At 33.2% G+C, this 20873-nt stretch overlaps 1 protein-coding gene across 4 annotated transcripts in view; it reads left to right on the top strand.

The window, feature by feature from the left end:
* The window catches only part of LOC105319221 (inversin), a 37756-nt gene that overhangs the window by 8684 nt on the left and 8199 nt on the right, over window positions 1–20873 (top strand). For 3 of the 4 annotated variants that reach the window (XM_011416660.4, XM_011416658.4, XM_011416661.4), the window contains exons 12-21: window positions 360–567; window positions 921–1001; window positions 1107–1203; window positions 1605–1711; window positions 2778–2895; window positions 3309–3400; window positions 3499–3696; window positions 11767–11817; window positions 14535–14681; window positions 18891–19028. In XM_011416660.4, the coding sequence (XP_011414962.1) occupies window positions 360–567; window positions 921–1001; window positions 1107–1203; window positions 1605–1711; window positions 2778–2895; window positions 3309–3400; window positions 3499–3696; window positions 11767–11817; window positions 14535–14681; window positions 18891–19028 (1237 nt within the window). The remainder of the gene's footprint in view (window positions 1–359; window positions 568–920; window positions 1002–1106; window positions 1204–1604; window positions 1712–2777; window positions 2896–3308; window positions 3401–3498; window positions 3697–11766; window positions 11818–14534; window positions 14682–18890; window positions 19029–20873) is intronic. The other variant, XM_011416659.4, reaches the window with a different exon arrangement.

Genomic DNA, 20873 nt, shown 5'->3' with positions numbered 1-20873 from the left:
GTTTTACATTCTATCAGTGTGTGAGAATGCAACAAATATACCACTACAGATCTAATATTAACTTTATATAATATATCATTTAAGATTTCATGAGTTAGGTTTATTCTAGGAAAAATTTTGGAAGGGGTGTTTTTGTTTTTTATTTTAGAAATATTAATTTAAATTTGTTTTTCACTTTATATTATTCTAGATTCATATTTGGTCAAAGTGGCAAATGTTATTAAAGTAGAACATTGAAAATTGAAACTTTTTACATGTTATAAACAGCTTGAAAATATCATAAATTGAATGAGAAAAAATTCTTTTTTGAAATACATGTACGTATGTAGTACTGGTATATCTGGTTTCTTTATGTCCAGCCCTTCATGCTTCTGCTCTGTCTGGTCACGCCTCATCGGTAAAGCTACTGCTGGACCATGGAGCACAGATTGATGCCGTGGACCGCCTCAAACACACGGCGCTGTTCCGAGCCTGTGAAATGGGGCACACCAGCGTGGTGCAGTCACTGATAGACTATGGTGCTAGGGTCGACGTTTTGGATTTTGATGGACGGTCACCACTTCACTGGTAAGGGGTTAAAGAAATCTTAAATCCCTATAATTTTATTAATAAATGGTTGTGACAAATTGAAGAAAATTTTATTTCGAAATTGGCTGCAACAAAGCTGAATGGGAGTGAATATGCAACACAGTTCAGTCTTATATGAATTTGAAAATGAAAACTTTATATGGCAAAGTTTCACATTTCAATTCCGTTTCATGTGAAATTTTTTTTTTTAATATCCCATTTAAAAAAAAATATAGTGAAAATGAAAATTGTCTTTAGCGTACATTTAGTATACTTGTGTGTGTTGTGACTTTCCACCAGCATAGTCTTATATGTGGAAGATATTTTATGAATCACTTTGTTTCTTCTATCAGGGCAGCTTTAGGGGGTCATTCTTACATTTGTCAGACACTCATTAAATATGGTGTGGACCCAAACATCAGGGATTACTCAGGGTAAGTTTACTGACAAATCAGGATCCGTATATACCAGATGGTATATTGTACATATTATTGTTTCTGTAAGAATTTACTTTTCAATTTTATTTTTTGTGGGTGCAGGCGGACTCCACTGCAGTGTGCAGCCTATGGTGGATTTGTCAATTGTATGTCAGTATTGATAGAGCACAAAGCCGATGTGAACGCCAGAGATCGAGATGTAAGTTTTTCTGATTTGAGAATTATTATGCATTAACCATATAACGTACCGATAAAGGTTTGAATAAAGGTGTAAATCTTTTATACATGTATATGAACAATTCATGTAGATTTGAATTACATTTTTAAAAAAAATCTTTTTTATAATTATGCTTTTAATATTTAAGACAATGTAAAATGTTCATGTTACAATAACTTAAGAAATATTTATATGACTATATACATGTAGTTATATTCTCCATCAGTTAAGTTAGTATTTTTTTGTGTGCGAAATATACAATATTCATGTTACATTAACTTAAAAAATATTTATATGACTATAAAGTAATATTCTCCATCAATTAAGTTAGTATTTTTGTGTGTGTGTGAAATATACAACCAGCCTGTTTATGTATGTTTCAGGGTATGACAGCTTTACACTGGGGGTGCAGTAAGGGACATTTAGATGCTGTCAAATTATTAATAGAATACCAAGCTTTTCCAAACCACATGGAAATGACAGAGGACAGGTTAGTCCAACATTCTCAGAGAAAATTTTAAAAAATCACTTTCAGTCTCCATCTCACTGTAAAAAAAAAAGAAGAAGAAAATAGATCGATTGAGCAAGACTGAAATAAAAAATGAGTTTGACCAACTTTTATGGCCTCATTGATAAACTTTGGCAGGGGAACCTTATGGATTACTTTGTTAGGAGCATCTGAGGAATTTGAAAATTTGCTTGATTATTTTTTTTATTACTTAAAACATGTAATGTTAAAGCAAAAAAAGTCATGATTTACTGATGGCTAAATACCCAAGAAGTTACCAAAACCTATTGGGATATATTAAGCAAATGTATTTTATATCTTGACAATGTATATTTAAAGGGAGGCAACTTTGCTCTTTTTCCATTAGAACCTTTGAAACAAGTTTATGTATGAACAACCACTCGTTAATCTAGATGCCATCCATGTTATCATTATTATGAATATGGTACTGTTTAATATACATGTGGTCTGCTTGGTTAACTGAATTTAGATTCGTCTGTAACTTTTAAAATTCATAAAAATATACAAAATACATGACATTGACTATTTTTATGAATTATGTTTTGGGAGTGATTAATGTAAAATCAACAATGCCATGATATTTGCCTTGCACCTTATTATTTATCCATTGTACTTTATAATTGTCTATTGAGTTTTTGTAAATATGAATTTTGTATATTGTAAAGATGAAAATGCTAAATATAAGCAGTACTACATAATGCAGGGTGTATGGATGATGACAAAAGAACACTTAATTCAATCAATATTTGTTATTTCAACAGAAATGTTCTGTAAAATTTGACCTTTTTAAATTATCCATATATAAGTATTAAACATTAAAATATGTACCGGTAAATAAAGAAATATTTGAAGTTTATTGCAAACTTGGATGCTCCTGTGATTTGTTAATTAATATAATTACTTGAATTTATAAACTTACAGTACTTGATTAAATCAGCTCCATATGTAACTGGGAGCAACAAAAACACTTTTTCTAACGATTCAATAACACCAAACCTGATTAGTTATACACCTGTAAATTTTTCAGATATACGCCCCTGGACTATGCCTTGATGGGGGAACACCATGATGTAGCCCAGTACATGCTGGAGCAGGGGGCGCTCTCTATTACGGGTATACAGGATCTCGCTGCCCTCAGCATCCAGGTCAGCTCATCATATCATTTTTTTTTATTCAAGTCCATCTACATACTATAGGCTTTGTTGGTGTCAGAATTTTGGCGAAATAGTTCAGGAGTGTTTTTTTAATCAGAATTCTGCATTAATTTCAAAGATTTTCAAAAGCATGCAATTTCATATGTTAATCAAAGGTTTATATCATTTTTTGACATTGATATATGTCTTATACATACAAGAATTTCAAAGATATTTAAAAGCATTTTACCATGTTATTCAAAGGTTCATTCATTTTTTGGTTATTTACATGCATGCAAGATTAAAATTTAGTATTGCTATATAGTTTGGGGTTTTTGAAATGTAAACTTGATCCATGAGTCTTATAAGATTGAACTAAAGTATTTCTGCTTCTTCATGATTTTTTGTTTGTTTCTCATTTTTAGAAAGTGTTCAGAGGTTATCGAATAAGGAAGACTTTCTCTGAGAGGAAAAAATTGCTAATGAAACATGACCAGCTTCGGAAAGAGGCTGCAAGGTATATGATTTATTCTTGCATCCACTTATATATTAGAAAATTAAATTAAATTTCAAAACTTCAGTCAGATTATTCACATTTCTGTATGGATATTGTAGAAAGCGAGCTGTTGAGGAAACGAGGAAGAAAGAGGACATGAAGCACAAAGAGGAAGTCAATAGTCGCCAAAAACTTGTGTTCAAAGAGATGAGTCTTGTGGAGCAGGAACCTCCTCCAACAGTCAAACAGGAAGAGGTTATAGAGGAAGAGGAAGTGCCAAAAGTTAAAGAAAGAAGAGAACCAAAACACAAGAAAAAGTAGGTTTAATCTTAATGCCAGTTAGATAGAGTATTGTATCATATATATTGGCTGAAAAATTATGTTGATTTTTAGCCGGGCTCTGCTGAAAGCAGAGTCCTGGCTATAGGCAGGCAAATCGCCAATGTTACTATAAATAGCACAAATAAACGAAAACCAAACAGCGTCAAGGTAAAGCTTCCGCTATACCAAATAGTTACACAAAGAGCCACGTTTTGTCAAAAGTTTTGGCATTTTGTTTCTTTTTTTTTAATTTCTAATGAATTTTCTATCTTTTTTAGTTTTCTTATTAATAACGTGTTTTTAAAACATTACTATGCATTTTGGACACATACAATGCGCATGAATTTCCATGAACTACTTTGCTGCGCGATGAAGAAAAGGGGATTGAATATATAATGCTTGTTACAAAAATCAAGGCAGCAACTGTTGAACTTTTTTACTTCTACTAGACAGACATATTTTTTGTTTATAGCCGCTTACAAAATTTGGTCACTCTCTGATGCTTTGCCGACATTAAAAGCATGAGAGAGAGAGAGAGAGAGAGAGAGAGAGAGAGAGATTTTCAGTCTTTACTACACAATATGCATAAAGACACACCAAAAGAGCCCGGCTTTCAGTACTTCAGTACTTTGATTTTTATTATTTAAGGTAGCTTAGTGTCTGGGATTTCTTTTAAGTTCATATATTCAGTGGTATTTTTTAGGTCAGTCTGTAATTAAGATTCTATCAAAAAATACTACTAATTCTGTTATACCAAAAACCCTACAGCCTAAAAATGAAAGTTCTTAACAAAAGAAATAATGAGTTGCAAATACTGTAGTTGGATCTGGGATGAACTTTAAGCATGGGATTTTTGTTAAAAAATGTAAAAACATTGGTATTATTATGAATTCTTAGTTTTTGAAACTGTAATGATCAAATATCCTGCAGTTTGATGATATTCGGGTTAAAAAAGTGTGATTTAAATACATGTACCAGGTACCTTAAATCTAATAACAAAAATATTTTCCCATTTACTTTTTAAAACAATTCATTCCTTGATTGAGTATTTGTACCTACACATAGTGTGTTTGTAAGTCTGGCAAGCATAGGAACCTCTCCAATGCAATTTCTAAAAAATATGTATATTTTTCATGTTAGCACATGCACATATCAAACAAATCAAATTTTCAAGATTCAGTGAAGTATATTACATAATTACTAGTAATCTACAATGTATATGGTGAGATATTGATCATTTGAGATTGATTTCTTGGTTTATATTCTTCATTGAACTGAAAAAGACACTGGTACCCATGCAATTACCTGACTGTTTTTATTTACCTAATTTGAATTATTGATGTTTTGAATTGATTAGATTTGAATTTTTCTAAAATTTTATCCAAATCTATTTTAAATGTTCATAAAAATGTTAAAGAAATACATGTATACTTGCAATATGTGTGGTTTCAAACATGATTTCATGAACATTTATTTTAAGTATCAAATACTGTTATGAAGCTATCATGAGCTTGGGTACTTGTTCATACAGAAATTGATAATATATACTTGCAAAACTTGTGGCATAATGGGAGTATTGATTATCTCTGAGTTCAGACTGTTGGGCCATCTAAATTGTTTTTGTTTTATGACCCGGTATCAATTTTTGAATCAATGCATATTGTCTGGCGGAAGAGTTGTTTGAATGAAAAAATCCCTGACCCCGTAAGAACAAAATGCTGTTGATTGCTTCTTCTTTACACTGTAAATGACCATTTAATCAGTGCAAGGAGATCGAAACGTCCATTTCCATTCATTAGGGGTATATAGGATAAGAATACTGATGTCATCGTGATTGTTTCACATACATCACATGGAACGATCAATCTGTGGAAAATAAAACACTCAAAGTGAATGAATGAAAGCGCCAGAAATCAAGAGCTGTTCCTTAGAATCAAAGAATTGATTTTTGCGTTCAACTTAGTAAGATTGGGCTATTAGCAAAAGATGACTTTATTGACACCCTGAAGGGAAGTTAGATGTATCAGTATAGGAGAAGAGTGTGTTTGATGTGTTTTTCTTGTTGGAGTATTGTGACGGAGAAATGTATGTCACTGACACATTGACAGCAGTGGTCGTTATGCGGGACTCTGAGATGCAGTATGACCGCACCACTAAAGTACCGAGGCGGAGGTTGGTTTCTTTGGTTTTAATGAATTTCTGGCACCATATTGGTTTCAATATTCCATATATGATTAGATTATTTTTTTTCAAATATATCTAAAGTTCAGAATCATTGTTGTGTTTCTATGAAAGCATTTGTACCAAATATCATCGGTTAAAGTGTTTTGTTGTTGAAATTTTTAATTTTTCATTAACTTATATTGAGAAAGTACATTGTTATATTTTTGTTAAAGGACTTTTTTCAGTGTTATGCATTTACTGCCCCTCAAATTAAAGGTTTTAACAATAATATGCCTTTTGAGTTAAAATATATTAAAATATAAAAGCCCGTTCATATAAATAATCTTAAATGTGTATAATTTATACATAGGGAAATTATAATCAAAGAAGATGCAGTCATGGCATTTTGTCTGCTTTTCTGTAAGTTAAACATATCATTTAGCTTTCAAACAAATATTTTGCATTTTCTTTGTTCAGTTAATCGATCTCTTCAAACTACCAGGTACATGCATTTCAAATTTTGCCTCTTTTAAAAGAGGATAAATAGCAGCCTGTAATTCTTCTAAGATTATGATAGTGTCAATGGGTAAGGACCAAACGGGATCTCAATGGGATCTCAATGGGATCTCAATATATAATGTATGATTACTTGGACTAGAATTGTATGAACTAATGGTAATAGATTTAATTCATCTAAGAGAACAAAAAATAAAACACTTGGAAAGCAATTCAGATATTGTTGTGCTAACTGGTAGGTAATTTTTTATAGAAATTAGATTTTATTAATATGTTTCTATGCCATACTTTTAAATCTATCTAACAATGATCGAGTGTCAGTGACTATATTCCACTTTCTCAGATTACTAAGGACTTTAGTTTAATTCCTTTTCTTGTTTATTTGTTACTACTAGTGTTGAATTCATTTACATCTCCTAGGTGTTAAGAGATTTGAATAGAATGTAATTGGTGACCCCAAAATCTCCTGTTATTGTCCAACATACAATAAAATTAACAGATAGTAAAAAAACCTGGTTGGACCTTTAATTCTCTTTCAGTCAGTCGCAACATGTATTACACTGCTCTGTTTTTTTTTTTATATATTGCATGTTAAGGGGATTAATTGAAAGTAGATTTTAAATGGTTTCTATTGAAAGTTAAGGATTTATGATGTAAAGATAACTGTTCCGTTAATATAATGGGACTCCATGCTTTTGTTCGTTTACGAGAGTTATAACGGTCAGTTAGAATTTAAATTGTCCGTGGAATTAAGGGGCATATTGAAAAAGTGTTCCAGTTTCATGGAAATGGGCTGATTGATTTTCAATATAATGTTGTGGGCTTAAATTTCACAGTTTTTTGTTAAAATGTGAAATAAAGCAAAGGTGGAGTTTAATTCTGAGTGTGAAATATTTGATTTTGATGCAATTGGAAATAGGAATGTGTCTGGAATATCACATTGTGGAAATCTGTGTTTCAATCTTCAGGAAAAATTCAAAGTTTTAGTTGGGATTATCGTACATGGGAAACATTTCATTAATATTATTGTCTTAAATTAACAGTGATGGGTGGAACAGTTGAACATCTTCCTAACTTGAATGGTTATAATGCTAGGGGTGTGAAATGGCAAAAGTTCACTACAAAACTAAACATTATACGAAAGTTTATGAATGACGGACAGAGACCGAAATCTCTGCCCACGATCAGCCAGGGACAGCAAGGGTTTTCTCAATCACGCTCAACAATTTTAAGGTACAGTTATTCAGATGAAAAAAAAATTTGAACTGTAATGTTTTTCCATGCAACGTGGCTTTTAGTACTAAAGATTTAGACAATATATGTTGGTCCTGATTTATTTTATCAATATAATTGTAACAGATTCAATATTCTGAATTCATTTCTTAGTTTATTATAAAGAAAAAAAAAGATATGCATAGTTACTTTATCACTTAAAAATTTAAATATTAAACAAGAGAAAAAAAGAACACATTTGATATAATGATGCATGTATTACACTGTATTTGATATCATTCCCTGACCTAAATTCGTGTATATCAAAGACATTGTACATGCAGAGGAATACCGGTGTCATATAATATTTTGAACCCCGTGATATATTGAACCCGGGTTCAAAATATCGCTGCGATATATTGAACCCCCCCATAAAATATTGAACCCAGGTTCAATATTTTATGGCCGCGATATTTTGAACCCCCCCTCTATTTTTTTTTGGTATTGGAGAGGGGGTTCAAAATATTATGGCTGCGATATATTGAACCCCCCTCTATTTTTCATTGCTATTGGAGAGGGGGTTCAAAATATTATGGCTGCAATATTTTGAACCCCCCTCTATTTTTCCAATTCCCATTGGAGAGGGGGTTCAAAATATTATGGCTGCGATATTTTGAACCCCCCTCTATTTTTCATTGGTATTGGAGAGGGGGTTCAAAATATTATGGCCGCGATATATTGAACCCCCTACCTTTTTCCAATTCCCATTGGAGAGGGGGTTCAAAATATTATGGCCGCGATATTTTGAACCCCCCTCTATTTTTCATTGCTATTGGAGAGGGGGTTCAAAATATTATGGCCGTGATATTTTGAACCCCCCTCTATTTTTCCAATTCCCATTGGAGAGGGGGTTCAAAATATTATGGCTGCGATATTTGGAACCCCCCTCTATTTTTCATTGGTATTGGAGAGGGGGTTCAAAATATTATGGCTGCGAAATATTGAACCCCCTACCTTTTTCCAATTCCCATTGGATAGGGGGTTTAAAATATTATGGCCGCGATATTTTGAACCCCCCTTTATTTTTCATTGCTATTGGATAGAGGGTTCAAAATATTATGGCCGCGATATTTTGAACCCCCCTTCTATTTTTCATTGCTATTGGAGAGGGGGTTCAAAATATTATGGCAGCGATATTTTGAACCCCCCTCTATTTTTCCAATTCCCATTGGAGAGGGGGTTCAAAATATTATGGCCGCGATATTTTGAACCCCCCTCTATTTTTCATTGGTATTGGAGAGGGGGTTCAAAATATTATGGCTGCGATATATTGAACCCCCTACCTTTTTCATTTCCCATTGGATACGGGGTTCAAAATATTATGGCAGCGATATTTTGAACCCCTCTCTATTTTTCATTGCTATTGGAGAGGGGGTTCAATATATTATGGCTGTGATATTTTGAACCCCCCTCTATTTTTCATTGGTATTGGAGAGGGGGTTCAAAATATTATGGCAGCGATATTTTGAACCCCCCTCTATTTTTCATTGCTATTGGAGAGGGGGTTCAAAATATTATGGCCGCGATATTTTGAACCCCCTACCTTTTTCCTTGATAAGAAGGGTTTTCAATATATCTCTCCATAATATTTTGAACCCCCTATCCAAGAGCAATAAAAAATGGAGGGGGGGTTCAATATATCGCAGCCATAATATTTTGAACCCCCTCTCCAAAGGGAATTGGAAATAGGTAGGGGGTTCAATATATCGCAGCCATAATATTTTGAACCCCCTCTCCAAAGGAAATTGGAAACAGTAGGGGGTTCAATATATCGCGGCCATAATATTTTGAACCCCCTATCCAAGAGCAATAAAAAATGGAGGGGGGTTCAAAATATCGCAGCCATGATATTTTGAACCCCCTCTCCAATGGGAATTGGAAATAGGTAGGGGGTTCAATATATCGCGGCCATAATATTTTGAACCCCCTCTCCAATAGCAATAAAAAATGGAGGGGGGTTCAAAATATCGCAGCTATAATATTTTGAACCCCCTCTCTGATGGAAATTGGAAATAGGTAGGGGGTTCAATAAATTGCAGCCATAATATTTTGAACCCCCTCTCCAAAGGAAATTGGAAACAGTAGGGGATTCAAAATATCGCGGCCATAATATTTTGAACCCCCTCTCCAATTGGATTTGGAAATAGGTAGGGGGTTCAATATATAGCAGCCATAATATTTTGAACCCCCTCTCCAAAGGAAATTGGAAACAGTACGGGGTTCAATATATCGCGGCCATAATATTTTGAACCCCCTCTCAAAGAGCAATAAAAAATGGAGGAGGGTTCAATATATCGCAGCCATAATATTTTGAACCCCCTCTCCAAAGGGAATTGGAAATAGGTAGGGGGTTCAATATATCGCAGCCATAATATTTTGAACCCCCTCTCCAAAGGAAATTGGAAACAGTAGGGGGTTCAATATATCGCGGCCATAATATTTTGAACCCCCTCTCCAATGGGAATTGGAAATAGGTAGGGGGTTCAAAATATCGCAGTCATAATATTTTGAACCCCCTCTCCAAAGGGAATTGGAAATAGGTAGGGGGTTCAATTTATCGCAGCCATAATATTTTGAACCCCCTCTCCAAAGGAAATTGGAAACAGTAGGGGGTTCAATATATCGCGGCCATAATATTTTGAACCCCCTATCCAAGAGCAATAAAAAATGGAGGGGGGTTCAAAATATCGCAGCCATAATATTTTGAACCCCCTCTCCAATTGGAATTGGAAATAGGTAGGGGGTTCAATATATCGCGGCCATAATATTTTGAACCCCCTCTCCAATAGCAATAAAAAATGGAGGGGGGTTCAAAATATCGCAGCTATAATATTTTGAACCCCCTCTCCAATGGAAATTGGAAATAGGAAGGGGGTTCAATAAATTGCAGCCATAATATTTTGAACCCCCTCTCCAAAGGAAATTGGAAACAGTAGGGGATTCAAAATATCGCGGCCATAATATTTTGAACCCCCTCTCCAATTGGATTTGGAAATAGGTAGGGGGTTCAATATATAGCAGCCATAATATTTTGAACCCCCTCTCCAAAGGAAATTGGAAACAGTACGGGGTTCAATATATCGCGGCCATAATATTTTGAACCCCCTCTCCAATACCAATGAAAAATAGAGGGGGATTCAAAATATCGCAGCCATAATATTTTGAACCCCCTCTCCAATGGGAATTGGAAATAGGTAGGGGGTTCAAACTATCGCAGCCATAATATTTTGAACCCCCTCTCCAAAGGGAATTGGAAATAGGTAGGGGGTTCAATATATCGCAGCCATAATATTTTGAACCCCCTCTCCAAAGGAAATTGGAAACAGTAGGGGGTTCAATATATCGCGGCCATAATATTTTGAACCCCCTCTCCAAGAGTAATGAAAATTCGAGAGGGTTTCAAAATATCGCGGCCATAATATTTTGAACCCGAGGTTCAATATTTTATGGGGGGGTTCAATATATCGCAGCGATATTTTGAACCCGGGTTCATAATATCGCATAATATATTGAACCCGGGTTCAATATTTCGCGGTATCAAAATATTATATGACACCGGTACATGTAGTTGCCACAGTGAATAGTTAGAACAGTTTTTCAAGGTGTCATTATTATTTTTTCATCTAGTTGGTTAGTTTTGTTTGGTACCTGGGTATTATTTCGTAAATAATTTTTTAAATATTATCATTGTTTTTTGCAATTCCTTTGGGGAATTTTGGGAATTTATAGTTAATGGGTACTTCACCTTCTGGCAATACAGTGTAGTGGCTTTTGACTGGGTTTTAATCAGTGCACAGATTAAAAGTGGCAAAGATGTAAACTGTTTAAGTGTATATTGTACATACATGTATATGTTGTGCATACAATACCTGTTGATATTTCTGCATGCTGTTAATAATTATGCATGAATTCTTATGAAAAGAACATGCCCAAGTTGTATTGGTAGGGATGCTCAGCAAAATTTTGCCAGCGCATTCTGATAAATTCAAAGGAAAAGGAAACATCTAAAACTGAAGCACTCCCAAGTTTGTCAATATTAATTCACATAATATTTTTTTACTGCAACAATTATGCATGAATATCAAGTATATAATCCTTATGGTGTACCATTTCAGAGAATTTCTCATCAGCACCAGTATCATACAAATTTATGATGAGATAGAAAGGTAAAATGTATGTGTTATACATGTGTATGCTGTGATAACATTGTATTTTACATGTACCGGTACATTGTGATTATGTATTATTTTGTTACCGAACTAACGAAATTGTATTACCTGGTAATTGTTTTAACACATATATTTTTGACTTAATTCAGTGATGTATGTATCGATCGGCACAGTATAAAACCCGACCATTTTAAAACTTGTTTTGTTTGTGTTAACAAAATGTGCTTATATATGTATTTGCTAGCTGTTTTGAAGCTTTGGTTTAAAGTGGACTAAGCTAGTAGCTGAGAGCAATTTAAAAAATGAATTTTTTTAAAGTTCAAATGTTTAACAGCCAGTCCCTGAAATAGGTAACTCAGACCTTGAAACTGCCTCATAGATGTGTCTTTTTAACTGCATTTATAGGCTTATACAATGTTTTTCCCAAGATTGTATACAGTCTTTTCTCTCTATGGAATTGAATGTATTTTCAAAGATGCTTAGTCCAGATTCTTGTATAATTATGTAGTTAATCTTGTAAACAAAAGGCATTTTTATGGTCTTTGAAATAAAACACAGTCATACAGATAAGTTAGTGACAAATGCTGATGAACATTGAAGGAATATACTGGAATGGAACCCTCATCCAAGCATCCTTTAGGATGTGATGGATGAGGGTCATTCTCCGAATTAGACGGAAGGCTACAAGTGTTGAAAGTACAAGTGGACTTAGTATGACATGATGTTCCATTTAAGCCAGAGTAAAGACTCGATCAGGACCAATGAGGGAAAATAGAAACATCACTACGAATTATCGACCATTTTATTTGTCAAAATTTATTTATATAAATCCGATGCAGTCCATCTGAGACTCAGCATTGATTTCTATCTGGTGCAATTAAATTTTGAGAAGCAATTAAGAATCAATATTAATTACCATAGATCATATTTTTTAATGAATTGAGCAAGATCATTTATTTATCGTAAAATGTTGTTCCTATGTATAACACGCACCCCCTACTTTGGATAAAATTTTGGCTGAAAAAATTAGTGTGTTATACATGAGACATTACGATATTTTTATATAATTTAAAAGACCTATTGATTGGCGCATTATTCAATGTAAGTAATAAAACATGTAATTAAAAGTCTTTTACTGTTATTTCATATAGCAAATAATACCAGTACATATCCTTTACCATATTTATTTACAACCTAACATTATATCAGCCCCAAGACAACTATATCAACCAGGGCCAAAGGCATATGCATGTCAATATGTAAAAATATAACCCATTCCGTATCATACTTATGTACTGATTAAAGTATAAAGTACTACCGGTATTATATCCCAATAATATACTATAAAGATGAGATAACTTTCTAGTTTCAAGTACAATGTAGTATCTTGGAAGATCGACACACAGTCTCTGCGACCAAATCCGTTTAATTTAGTTTTAAGATAATTTAAAAGTAGATGTATATTAAAGTGAATTTTGTGTTAGCAAGATTTTTTTAAGTGATGAATCTGAACATGCATGCATGAAACTACTGATTAAATTCAGAATGAATTGTCAATTTTTTTTTTTTTTAATTTGAGATAAATCAATAGTTGAGTTTGTCTGTAATACAAGTAATTAATGTTTTATGATCATAGTCTCAATATGTTTGATTTTGCAATTTCATAAATCCATACATCAAGAATAGCTAAAAATATTTGTTCAAACACAAGTTCCAGTTCCTTGTTCATCATAGTTTCCTGGATTCAATGCATGCATTGAATATTTAAAGTGCAGATTGTAATCAAGATTTCAAACATAAGGTTTGAAAAAACATCCCTTCTTTCACTGCGAGGTTGAAATCAATGATTTATGTATTCAATACATGGCAGATCGTCGTTATTTGCTTCTTTGAAAACAGAATTGCCAGTTTGTAGATTGGTAGTTCAATATTTTGCTTACGAACATTTGACAAACAATTTCTATAGACATGGAACAGTTTTTAAGCTCTATTTACATTTAAATACCGATATATAAAGGATTAAGATTTTTTTGTCAAAAAATCGCTGATAGACTTCAGAGGCTCAAATAATTGGATGTATTCTACAGGACAGATTGTCATATTTTTTCAAAGTGTGAATATTCCTATGTTATATCCTTCTCGCGTTACATGTACCGGTAAATAGAGTAACATATGATTGAATTTTATTGGTAGCATTGTGGGAATTGGTCTCGACTTTTTAAATAATTGAGAAGGGTGGAAAAAAAACAATTAAAGTTATGGGCAGTTACCCTTGATCATTTCTTTCAATATTTAGAGAAAGTATCAACCATTCTTTGTGAGACTGGATAGCGGATTATATAAATCTTTATTCAATGACTGGCCGAGATTCTTTTGAAGTTTGGTGTACACAATTACTGGACAACATGTAAATTTCTAGATCGGATGTGTGAAAAATACTTTAAATAGATTAGTTCATTGGAAAACTTTGAGGATTGTGTCAATTAAAAAGTGTGTCTTTTATATATGTGTGACTCAAATAAATTTTTGACTGCAGTGTATTTTCATCCTATTGTGTCTGTGTAGAGTATATTATTTTGTTTGAGCGCTTTGATCAGAGAGAGTATAAAAGAGTGCAAAATGCCTCAGTTTTTCCGCACTCTCTCAGCCTCAATTCAAGGTTTTTTGAGATCGTCTAAACCTTCTCAACAAGAACCTCCTTCTAAATTTTACAGACGGAAAGAACGGGACCTCTCTGAGCAGGAAGTGGTCTTACGTAAAAAAGAAAGTCAGAAAAAAATCAAAAGTGCTGAAAAATCTCGACAACGACAATACAAACTGAAACAAAAGGCAGCATCCAAAATCCAGAAAGCATGGAAAAAGTAAGTATTACTTCATTCATGTCAATTTTGTTTGAATCGGTATGAGGATATAACAGCTTAACTCCTTACTTGGATTGATATATTAGATAGTACAGCAGTATTTTACAGTAATTAATGAGTCAAAATAAGTATTAACATAGATATGACTTTTAAAATATATTTTACTGTACGTGTGTCTACCACTGGGGCGAGCACTGTGAGCAGGAACAACACACACATCTATCTCGGGCATCATTATCAACTACATATATTGTACATCCCATGGACTTGCGAATGCCCCACTCAAAAACAGTCCTTTTAATTCTCTAAAAGATAATTTGATCAGTGAAATCTGTAAACGATAAATTTCCTTGTTGTTATCTCGAGCTTTGAATAATTTTCATTTTTGTATGCTAAATGTGTATGTTGTAGGCAAGTGACTCCTCTTCTAGGTGTAAAATTACAAACCTAGGTAGATAAATACTAGTTACTATAAGCAACATCTACATATATTTTTTAAACTTTAATTTTTCTATTTTTTTTGGGGGGGGGATTATGTATTACTGTTGATTCCTAATTTAATGTGAAGATTTAATACCGGTATTCATGTAAAATCACAAGAAGCAAGTCTTGCGGATTTTAAAATCTCGGCTTTTATATTTCAAACAGATTTTAACTACTGGTAATTAAAATTAGAACAAAAAATGCTGTTCGCGATTTTATATTCTCGCAATTTGATACAAAGCAGCGGAATTGCAAAATTAAGTACTTGCGTAAAATAAGGAATTTACACTACTTGATGTGGCGTCAATTCTAAAAAGATTTTTTTAAAATTCCTTCTCACTATTGAATCAATATCACAGCAAAGCATGGAAGTAGCATCAATCCATCATCGAAGCCAATATAATTAAAAATTTTTTTTTATCAGCCGAGAGATCATAATTTCTGAAATAGCGAGTACTCATTACATATAACTCCCAATACAAAAGCTTGATCAAATCTCTACATTTCATGTTTTACAACTATCTAATAATATCATAACACCCAGAACAAAAGCTTGATCCATCTCTTCATATATCGCAGTGCCCAGTGCTTGGAGTTCGCTGTGCTTGCTGGCGCTCTCGCCAGCAAGTTAAATGCGCTCGCTGCAATTCGACTAATATTATTATAAGTAATTTTAAAATTATATTCTTTTGAAATGATTTGCATTTTCAATAAACTTGATCTCTTCATCTAAAACATTCTTCAGTTAGTTATAGTTGTCCCCAGTTTAACAAGTGTATCGGTCACTACTGATGATCTATCTTTTTTGGCGCCAAATGTTACAAGTAGTGAAAAGTCAGGTTTTAACTGTGTAGGGCTTGAACTCAGGGCTAATGCCAGTAACCGCTGAGCTACTGAAACCTTATACTAGTATATTGACAGTCACACACCTGTAAACAAAATTAAGTGACATAATTTATATTTATATAATTATAAAACAGCTTTGGTCAAGTAAAGATGAAGCAATTATATGTGTTGATTTCAGAATATTTTGCCTTTACTGTAATATTGGTTTGTTTGTTAAATTGAGTACATAACATAATTGTTTGCCCCTCCCCCCCCCCCCCCCAACCCCCAACCCCCCAACCCCTTCCTCATTTCAAGAAGAGGGCATAATGTATGTATTGAAAATGTCTCATGGTAGAACGGTGCTGCATTCAAAATTGTAGATGCTTAAGTTAGCTCTAAGATACCGGTATTTTCCTCTGTTGGACAAATTCCTCATCAAGATTTATGTTGTTATAAAGGATTATCTTTAGGCATTCCATTTAAAAACATGTGAAAAGTAACCTGTATATCTATATTCAATTTCTATTGTTCTTTTAATGACACCATGGTTGAGAACATATAAACTATAATGTACTGATTTCTGAAAAACTAGCCATTTGGATACATTTTATTTGTGTAACAAGGAAAAAACTAACATTTAAAAAAAAAAAAATTCTTCAATTTTAATTTAAAACGACAGATGAAAATGTACATCACATGCATTTTTACATTATGTTGATTTAAAGATTATGTCACAATTAATACACCATAATTGACCAAGAAATATTGAATAATCATTTAATTAAAGAAATATATTTATCAACTTTGGGAATTAACAAAGGCATCGTCTTTTAAAATAAGTTACGGTACATTTCCCTTAATTATAAAAAAAATTTGCTGAAGTGTACGTTATTGCCCTAATGAGAAAAAGGCTTTAATTGTTGGGTCCAACCACACAGTATACTAATTGTAAATACCTAACCAATTACAGGTTTTACCTGCTCTAAAAAAACAAAAAGGAGTTTCAATTGATATTTGTTTAAGATTTTAAAGACGTCTTAGTTTTCGAGTCATTTAAAGCATCTCAATGGATGGCATTCTATAACGGCCTCTGTGATTGAAGGGTTGCCAAATGCGATGTAAGGGAAAAAGGGACCATTATCTCAAAAGGGCTAGAATTACAGGGTATTGAATGAAATCGAGTATACATTTAGTATTAATATACCAGGTAACACTGCATGGCCACCTTTTGAAAGTGTGAACTGAAAAAAAGTTTCAAGGAGAAGTGGAACATTGAAAATAAATATTGTCAGTGATTTTTTTCTAATGATCTTTGGGTAATATAAATGGAATATTCTGTGATCTCTGCCATGGTGGATTATGGTAAGAAACATCAAATTTATGTGTATTTCATTTCATGGTAATTAATTTTGAAATAGAGTCACGATTGATTTGAATATAGTTATTGCTTGTTATTTTATGGGCTATTTAACACCGCAGGCCCCATGAGAGTGAAAAGTTTACTACATGTATTTCTAGGGAAGGAAGCTTTTAGTTCTTGTCTATATAAATTATTGTTTGAACTAAATACCTGCCAGTGTAATAAACTTCAATAAAGTATGTATATTTGCTTTTATGCAATTTTTGAGTTTGTGGGATCCTAGCTGATTAAATGGAACAGTTTAAGGGTTTAGATAGAGGTTAAAGATATACCAATAAGTGCAATTCTGTAAACCAACTTTTACTCCAGTATGAGAAAGTTTCGCAAGGTTCACAATTTGAGCATCATCAGTGGGAATATTTCTTGCCATGAACGTGTGAGCCACCAAATGTCCCAGGTCTTTTTCCAGATTATCAACTACATCTTGATCATGAAAATCAGCCATTTTGATAACCAGTGAATAAAAGTTGGTTTACAGTAATACTATTAAGTTATTCAGGATTTTTCTAATGACTAATCATAACAATTCAGTCATTAATTACTTTTTGGTTTTATTCTCCTGCTCAGTAACCACATATACTATCATGACCAGAGAAAAAAACCCTATCGTCTCAGGGTCTAATTATCAAATCAGCTTTTTAATGTTTATCAAAGAAAGTTCAATATCATCATCATACATATGCAGTGCTTTAATATCATGTAAAAAAAACAACTGTAAGGAAACAGTATCCCAGTCTTATCAGTATAACTAGGTAAAAATACCCAGTAGGTAATTGTAAATGTATATAAGCATTAGGTACCTTTTTACGTTTATTTCATTGATACACTTTTTTGGGGGGTGTAATCTTAGCTTTATACCCTAAGACAGCAAATCAAAAAGTTGCCATGCCCCCAGTAACAGATATATATATATTTATATACTTTCCCCGATAGGAAGAAAGTCGACCCAAAAAACCACTTAAACCATTTGTTCAGTGTCAATTGCTCGTTCAGAAATTAGCTCGGTGTTATCATAGTTAGAAACCTGACTAGAATTTTACATCAGGTAGATAGCCGCTTTACCTTGTGTTCTAGGTCATCAACACTCTTGAAGAAAGAGTTTAATCTTATGAGATATATTTTCATTGATTTAAATGTAAGCTGTGTCTTGGAGACAAGGCCTTAGAAGTCAGCTTGTTGTCGGTAAATTTATAGTTTCAATGTCTATGCGCGTATTGATAAGAAATGAGAAATTTGTAACATATAGCACATATTTTTTGATATCGATTGTATGTTTTCTTCAGTGTAATGTACGTACCCCTCAGGATTTCATTCGGCACATAGTACCTGTAATATCTTGAGTTTAAAGCTCACTGAAGTTCATTTGTGGGGAATATTATGGAATGCATTGGTCAGACAATTTTTCCAATGAATAGATGGAAAGTATAACATTAAACCTTTGAAGAATACATGTACATGTATTTCATTTTTTTCATCAGCTACAAAATGCGACAAGTTGGAATTCTGAAGGTGGCCAAACAATCGATAAGAACCATGCGACTACGTGCAGGGGCAGAAGAGTTTGAGAAGTCCATAGCGGCTCTGACCATTCAGCTCGCATGGCGCAAATACTACAGGTAAGAGTCAACAAGTGCCAGAACAACCTGGTTAGGGTAAATGTTAATTCTAGTAAAGAATTGACATGAGAATTTATTCAAAAGAATTGATCCATGCTTAGATTTTTCACCATCATTATATAGTCAGCAGAGAGGCAAATGATAAAGGAATATTTATAAAAGGTTAATTATCTTATTGATTGATTGATCACAATATTAATTTTATTATGCTTATACCTGACACAATATTTCAATTCTCCCCTTCGATACTTATCCCCATTACTCCTAGTCCACCCATTTTTGCTCTCTTAAAGGATTTAACATTTCTCAAAAGAAAAGCAATCAGTTAAAGAACAAATCTTATTTTCAGTTCTTGCACTGCATATCAATAGAGTAATGAATGGGGTCAGGTCATTTTGTACAAACACCAATCATCAACATTTTAGTTCAATTTTTATCAACCTTTTTTGTCCTTCTTCAGTATCAAATTCACACAGTTCTGTTCAGAACAATGCACGTTTCTGAACAGCATCGAATCACATGACAAAATCCATACCAGTCATTGTATTGGCCCTTTCAGGAGGCTTCATCATCCTTGAAAACTTCCTTCGACATTTTAATCTTTAGCATTTTTAAAGTTGCATCCAGGCTCCGTGAATCCAGGCTTATTAGCTGGGGTCTAGCTGATGCATTTATTCGGTGAAGCAAAGTCATCGATTAATTTGTCCAAGATTTTTTCCACCAGCTAGTACGTAGCTAGTTGAATGACAAAGTCGCATAAAAGAGTATTGATGTCGTATTCTGATGGATTAATATTTGACTGATATACCGTATTTCCAATTCTCTTTGCTTTTTGGAGCTAGCTACTGAATTCACTATACTGATGGTAAGATAGCATTTAAAAAGTTTAAGTAATTGATCTATGATTATATATATATGCAAAAGTTAATTTAAAATTGTCGTTTTTGACCAGATGATATACCGGTACTGTAGAAACACATGTTTTCGTTGGGTCAATATTTCGTTGTTTTTTAACCAAATAAAATTCCGTTGGCATTTAATTTTGTCATATCGTAATCTCTTTGTATTCATTAATACTTTGGTAAAAAATTCGTCATGGATTTAATTTTGTTGATTTATACTGCCAACGAAAATAACAAAATTAAATCCTCAACGAATATTTTGCTTCTACAGTATTCTGAAACCTGACAAAGATACTTCTAAAGGTCTGTTTTTAATGACATTAAATCTTTATTTACAAAAAAAAAATTATGGGTATTACGTTGTCTGTGATAGAAACACTTTTCTCTAAAAGAAAAATATGATCATAATGGAAGCTAACTGATTAACTGCATGTGTTCATCTTTCTTCTTTCATAGTACCGGTAACTTCCTACATAATTAGTGTAAAATTCACCCGCCCCCCACCAAATACTGCCGATTCCTAATTAAACGCAAGGAATAAAATTCTGCATAAATTTCCCTCGCTGAGTTTTAAATCTCGCTTTAGTTTTAAATATGACATTTGTGAACTACATGAAATTATAACAAAATTTGGTGCTCGCAATATATATTATATTCTTGATTTGATATAAATCAGTTGAATTGTGGAATCAGTAGCTGCAGGTCTGTAGCTCCCGGTCAGAAAAAATTCAGATGGACAACCTGGGAGCTACAGTACCTCCCACAGTAAAAAAATTTGCAATTTACAGCGCACAAAAAATTGTGCTAGTTTTGGACTGATTCACCTCGCTTTCACACACTGAAAAAATTCACACTTTTAAATTCTTCAGTCAATTTACTATTGATATCTGTACTTTTCTTGCCTCATACATTCTCTTAAACACCTAACTGACCTCGGAAATCA

Source organism: Magallana gigas, chromosome 2, assembly GCF_963853765.1.
Source record: "Magallana gigas chromosome 2, xbMagGiga1.1, whole genome shotgun sequence".
Taxonomy (NCBI): Eukaryota; Metazoa; Mollusca; class Bivalvia; order Ostreida; family Ostreidae; genus Magallana; species Magallana gigas.
Note: the sequence above shows the minus strand (reverse complement) of the source record. Positions and strands in the feature narration are given on the sequence as shown.